This window comes from Tachyglossus aculeatus, unplaced genomic scaffold (genome assembly GCF_015852505.1).
Source record: "Tachyglossus aculeatus isolate mTacAcu1 unplaced genomic scaffold, mTacAcu1.pri scaffold_164_arrow_ctg1, whole genome shotgun sequence".
NCBI lineage: Eukaryota > Metazoa > Chordata > Mammalia > Monotremata > Tachyglossidae > Tachyglossus > Tachyglossus aculeatus.
The window spans coordinates 193,429-200,100 of NW_024044887.1; the positions used below are offsets into that span (position 1 = coordinate 193,429).

The following is a 6,672-nucleotide window of genomic DNA, read 5'->3' on the forward strand; positions in this document are numbered from 1 at the left end:
ATTAATGTGGTAGCAGTTTGGATGGAGAGGAAAGGGCAGATTGTAGCGAGGTCGTGAAGGTGGAATCGACAGGATTTAGTGATGGATTGGAATATTTCGGTTGAATGAGAGAGAGAGGAATCAAGGGTAATGCCAAGGTTTACTTGTCAGTGAAGAGGGGTTCGAAATACAGACACGGTGATCTAGAGAGGATCTGCATCTGAAAACTGTTTGTGCAGGAGGATGTCCTCATAAATTAATCCATCAGTCCATCAAACTAGTTGACCATTTACTGCGGGCAGAACACTGTACTAAGCACTGGAAGAGTAAAATAGAGTTAATAGACATGATCCCTGACACCAAAGGGCTTTCAGTATCGTAGGGAGGAGTCATGCTCCCTCCCTTCCATGCTTTTGCCAGGCTTGTGTCCACTGGGTTGGCTTCAGGTTGCTGAGGTATCACGTCATCATGGTCCATCTGAGACTGAGGAGAAGGCAGAACCAATTCCTCCCTGGTTGTGCCCTGGGAATAGCCTCCAAAACCAGGTGGCCTGCCCCACTGGCCCGGGCCTGAACCCGGGAGACCCTCTGGGACTTGTGCAGCTCCCACTTCTGGGACTTTGCGGTGGACAAGGCTGTGCCAGTCACAGAACAGTCCAGCCCCAGGAGACAATCTATGATGCTTAAAATCAAAATGATTTTCCAGTTAGTGAACCTCCACAAGATGCGATCGATGGCCTGCAGACCCACAGGATAAGGAGAGCAGCAGGGTCAATTAGGTACGAACCCACCCCAGATCAGTGAGTTCCTCCTGAAATGCATGGGATTGATGAAGCACTCACTCCAAACACGATGCTAAATGCTGAGCTAAACACAAGTTATCAATAAGATGTGGGGAGAGACTCCCCTCTGGTCCTCAGTAGGGGAAATGAGGACTTGAGATGGGAAGGCCTCTTGGAAGAGATGTGATTCTTATAAGGCTTTGAAGATAGGGAGAGTGAGAGTCGACCAGATATGAACTTGAAAAGAATCCCAGGCTAGAGACAGGATGTCGTCAATCAGAGGTGAGGTAGACAAGATGAAGGCACAATGAGTAGGTTGGCATTAGAGTAGTGATGCATGTGGCCTGGGTTGTAGTGGGTAATCAGCCAGGTAAGATATGAAGGGCCGGGCCGACTGAGAATTTAAAAGCTGAGAGCAAGGCATCTCTAGTCGACGTGGAGGGGGATGGGCAACCGCTGGAGATTTTTGAGGACTGGAGAGACCTTGATTAATCCATCAATCATATTTAGTAAACACTTACTGTGTGCAAAGGACTGTACTAATCATTTGGTAGAGTACAATAAAACAACAACAGACACATCCGTCCACCCACAACGAGCTTACTGTCCGAAATGAGAGATTGACATTAACAGAAATAGATAAATTACAGATATGTACATAAGGGGCTGATGGAGGGGTGAAGAGAGCATATAAATCCAAGTGCAAGGGTGATGCAGAGGGAGTGGGAGAAGAGGAAATGAAGGCTTAGTTAAGGAAGACCTCTTGGAGGAGATGTGCTTGCGATAAGACTTTGAGGGTGGGGAGGATGATCATCTGTCAGATATGAAGAGTTAACGGCCCTCCAGGTGAGAGGTATGATGTGAGTGAGAGGTTGGCAGTGAGGTATATGAGACTGAGGTGCAATGTATAGGTTGACATTAGAGAAGTGAAATGTGCGGTCTGGGTTGTAGTATGAAATCAGGGAGGTAAGATAGGGACGGGGCAGGGCGATTGAGCGCTGGAAAGCCGATGGTAAAACTTCTGTTTGATGCGGAGGTTCATGGGAAACCACTGGAGGTTCCCGAGGAGTGGGAAGATGTGGACTGAACATTTTTCTAGAAAAGTGATCCGGTCAGCAGAGTGAAGTATGAACTGGACTGGGGAAAGCCAGGAGGCAGCAAGTTCAGCCAGGAGGCTGCTGCAGTCATTGAGTCAGACTACAATAAGTGCTTGGATCAACATAGCAGCAATTTGGATGGAGAGTTAAGGATGGGTTTCAGTGGTGTTGTGAAGGTAAAAGCAACAGGGTTTGGTGACATATTGAATATGTGGGTTAAATGAGAGAGATGTCGATGATAATGGCAAGAATACACACTTGTGACACAAGGAGGATAGTGGTGTTGTCTTCAGTGATCCTAAAGACAGGGGGAGGACAGGGTCTGGGGCCGAAGATGAGGATTTCTGTTTTGAGCTTGTTCACTTTGAGGTGGCAACAGGAAATCCAAATAGAAATGTCTTGAAGGCAAGAGTCAATATGAGATTGCTGAGAAGGAGAGAGTCTGGGCTGGAGAGGTAAATTAGGGAATCATCCATGTAGAGGAGGCATTTGAAGTCATGGGAGCAAATGAATTGTGCAAGGGAGTGGGTGTATCTGTAGAATCAAAGGGGTTCTGAACCGATCCTTGAGTAACTCCCACATTTAGAGGGTGGGAGGCAGAGGAGCCTGTGAAAGAGATCACAAAGGGGCGGAAAACTAGGAGAGGACAGTGTCAGTGAAGCCGAAGTTAGGTAATTCATTCATTCATTCAATCGTATTTATGGAGCGCTTACTGTATGCAGAGCACTGTCCCAAGCGCTTGGGAAGTACAAGTTGGCAACATATAGAGACGGTCCCTACCCAATAAAGGGCTCTCAGTCTAGAAGGAGGAGACAGACAACAAAACAAAACATGTAGACAGGTGTCAAAATCATCAGAACAAGTAGAATTAAAGCTACATGCACATCATTAACAAAATAAATGGAATAGTAAATATGTACAAGTAAAATAAATAGGAGAGTAAATCTCTACATATATATATGTATGTGGGGACTGGAAGCAGGTAGGACAGGGGTAGGGTGGGGAGGAGGAAAGGAAAAAGGGGGCTCAGTCTGGGAAGGCCTCCTGGAGGAGATGAGCTCTCAGTAGGGCTTAGAAGGGAGAAAGAGAGCTAGTTCGGCGGATGTGTGGAGGGAGGGCATTCCAGGCCAGGGAAGGACGTGGGCCGGGGGTCGATGGCGGGACAGGCGAGAACAAGGTCCAGTGAGGAGGTTAGCAGCAGAGGAGCGGAGGGTGCGGGCTGGGCTGGAGAAGGAGAAAAGGGAGGTGAGGGAGGAGGGGGCAAGGTGATGGAGAGCCTTGAAGCCGAGAGTGAGGAGTTTTTGCTTGATTCGTAGGCTGGCAGGCTGCCACCGGAGATTTTTGAGGAGGGGAGTAACATGCCCAGAGAGTTTCTGCACAAAGATGATCCGGGCAGCAGAGTGAAGTATAGACTGAAGTGAAGAGAGACAGGAGGATGGGAGATCAGAGAGGATGCGGATGCAGTAATCCAGTCAGGATAGGATGAGAGATTGAACCTGCAAGGTAGTGTTTTGGATGGAGAGGAAAGGGTGGATCTTGGCGATGTTATGGGGGATGGGGATTCCTCGGCAGTTACGGGGCAGGCAGTCCAAGAGCGCTCCCCACCTGAACTTCTGGGGTCGGGCACCCAGCTGATGCCCCTCTTCCGGATGACCTGAGGAGCCTGGCCAGGTGCCTCACTGCTTCCCTTAGGCCCCACCGGAATATACCTGCTGTTGCTGTTGCTGCTGCTGCTGCTGTTCCTTCTCCTTAATGGCTTTCTCTTCCTCACCCGACTGCTTCTCATCCACCTGCCAGCTCCTCAAAGAACTGGGAAATGGGAAGTGTTTGTAATGTTTCCACAAGAAGGGGATGGTCGACAGTGTTGAGGGCAACTGAGACATCAAGGATGATGAGGATGGGGGCCGTTGGATTGGGTAAATGGCAAAACTGGTGACCTTAGAGAAGGCAGTTTCAGCAGAGCAAAAGGGGCAGAAACCAGATTGGAGTGAATCGAGGACAGAATTGGAGGAGAAGAAGCAGACAACTTGATCAAGGAGTTTGGAAATAAATGGTAGGAGGAAGATAGGACAATAGCTGGTGGTAGTTGTGAGGACAAAGAGTGCTTTTTAGGGGATACGTGAGCATGTTTACAAGCAACGTAGAAGAAGCCACTGGGAAGTGAATGGTGTCAGATGGGGTCAGAAACACTGGTGGAGGGTGTAGATTTGGAGAGGAGGTTACTCTTTACCATGATCCCTGTCAATGAAGGGCAGTGGATGACCTCGTGGGAGGATGCAGTGAATACCTGCTGACTCACTGGCATGGAAATATATCTGGGTTCTACCTGCAATCATATCTCAGTCAATTGTATTTATTAAGTGCTTTTTGGTGTAGAGCACTGTACTAAGCACTGGGAAGTGCACAATGCAACAGAGCTGGTAGACATGACCCCCTTCCCTTAAGGGGTTTATAGACTAGTAAGAGAGACAAGCATTAAAATAAGTTAGAGATAGAGGACGCAGCACAGTATAAGGCTTTGGACAAAGTGCTGTGCGACTGGGAATGGGGTGAATATCAAAGTTCTTAAAGGATAACAGACGCTAATGCTTAGATCAATCAACAAAGAAACGATATTTGTGAGCATTTACTACGTGCAGAGCATTGTACTAAGTGCTTGGAAAATTACATCGCAAATGACCGCTGGGACAAAGAGCTCTACCATTTGTCATCTTAGTGACTTTGGGCAAGTCACTTAACTTCTCTGTGCCTCAGTTACCTCATCTGTAAAAAAGGGGATTTAAACTGTGAGTCCCACGTGGGACAACCTGATTACCTTGCACCTACTCCAGTGCTTAGAACAGCGCTTGGCAAATAGGAATCACTTAACAAATACCATTTTTTTAAAAAATAGCTAACATACTAGCTGGGGAGACAGGCATTAAAACAAATTACAGGTAGAGGGAATGGCAGCAAATAAAGATATGATGTAACTGCTTTGTGTCTGGGGGTGGAGTGAGAAAAAACGTTCTCAAGGGGTACAGTAGTGATTCAAGTGTATACATGACATAGAAGAGAAGGCCAAAGATTGGGGAAATGAGAATATAATCAGCGGGGGCTACTTGGAGGGTGTGTGATTTACTAGGGTTTTTGAAGATGGTGGGAGTAGGCGTATCACTACAGTAGCTGCATGGCCTATTGGAAAACCACGAGGTTGGGAGTCAGAGGACCTCGGTTTTAGCATGACTCTGCCACTTGCCTGCTGGGTGATCATAGCAAGTCATTTAAACTCTATGGGCACCAGTTTCCTCACCTGTGAGATGGGGATTAAGAACTGTTCTCCCTCCTACTTAGACAGTGAGGTATTGTTTATCGTGTATCTACCCCAGCACTTAGAACTGCATTTGGCACATGGCAAGTGCTTAGCAGATACCACAATTATTGTTTTCTGCTGTTGTATCTGGGCCAAAATGCACTCCCGCCTCCTGTCACCCCATCAGATGATACATTTTCTTGAGATTGGCTATAGCTCTTCTCCAGAAAACCCCCAACACTAATAGTAGACTTAGAAGATGCTCAGTTTGGGATGTTGACTTTGCTCCATTCTTCACTCTCACAGGCAGTTCATGACACCTCCCGGACCATGTCTAACATCACAGCCGTGACAGAATTCCTCCTCCAGGGATTCTCCGACATCCGGGAGTTGCAGCTGATCCACGCTGCGCTGTTCCTTCTGGTCTATCTGGCAGCCCTAATGGGGAATCTCCTCATCATTGCCGTAACCACCGTTGACTGGAACTTGCACACTCCCATGTACTTCTTCCTCAAGAACCTGTCCGTCGTTGACCTCGGCTACATCTCCGTCACAGTCCCCAAATCCATCCTCAATTCCCTCACGAATGTCAACTCCATTTCTCTGCTGGGCTGCGCTGCCCAGGTATTCCTTGTATTTTTATTCGGTGGATCAGAGGTGGCCCTGCTCACAGTGATGTCCCACGACCGCTATGTCGCCATCTGCCGCCCCCTGCACTATGAGATCATCATGCCCCACGGGACCTGTGTACGCATGTTGGCTGCCTCTTGGTTCAGCAGCTGTTTGAATGCCATGATGTACATAGCCAGCACCTTCTCTCTATCCTTCTGTGGCCCCAACACTGTCCACCAGTTCTTCTGCGATGGTCCCCAGTTGCTAAGACTTGCATGTTCCACTGACCATGTCACGGAAGATGTGAGTTTAGCCATCGGCATGTGCTTAGCTGTCTTCTGCTTCATGCTCATCGTGGGCTCCTACGCCCGCATCTTCTCAGCCGTGCTGAGGATGCCGTCGGCGGAGGGCCGCTCCAAAGCCTTCTCCACCTGTCTGCCCCACCTGGTCGTCGTCACTCTGTTCCTCACATCAGGCTTCTTTTCCTACCTAAAGCCAATATCAGACTCTCCCTCTGCACTGGACTTGCTGGTGTCTGTGTTTTATGCTGTGGTGCCCCCGACCCTTAATCCCCTCATCTACAGCCTGAGGAACCGGGACATGAAGGCAGCGATGGGAAGGCTGCTGTGGCCCAAACATTTCTCAAAGGAGAAACTATCTATCGGATAAAAGGTCCTTCTCCACGGACTGCCCTGATCATTCCTCTGACTTAACCAGTCTTCACTCCAGAATGGTTTTACCTCAGCATTGTCTGGGTGACCTAGTGGTAAGAGCACTGGACTGGGAGTCCGAGGACCTGGATTCTAGTCGTGGGTCTGCCACTGTCCATAGTGTGACATTGGAAAACTCAGTAAAAATTTCTGTACCTCTCTTTCTTTATCTTTATAATGGGGATGAAATACCCACTCTCT

General features: G+C 48.3%; 1 protein-coding gene across 1 annotated transcript; it reads left to right on the forward strand.

Moving 5' to 3' along the window:
* Positions 1–5,479: 5,479 nt before the first annotated feature.
* On the forward strand, positions 5,480–6,430 carry LOC119923253 (olfactory receptor 14A16-like). The gene has a single exon (XM_038742719.1). It carries the CDS (start codon positions 5,480–5,482, stop codon positions 6,428–6,430), a length of 951 nt encoding a protein of 316 aa, XP_038598647.1.
* Positions 6,431–6,672: the final 242 nt, after the last annotated feature.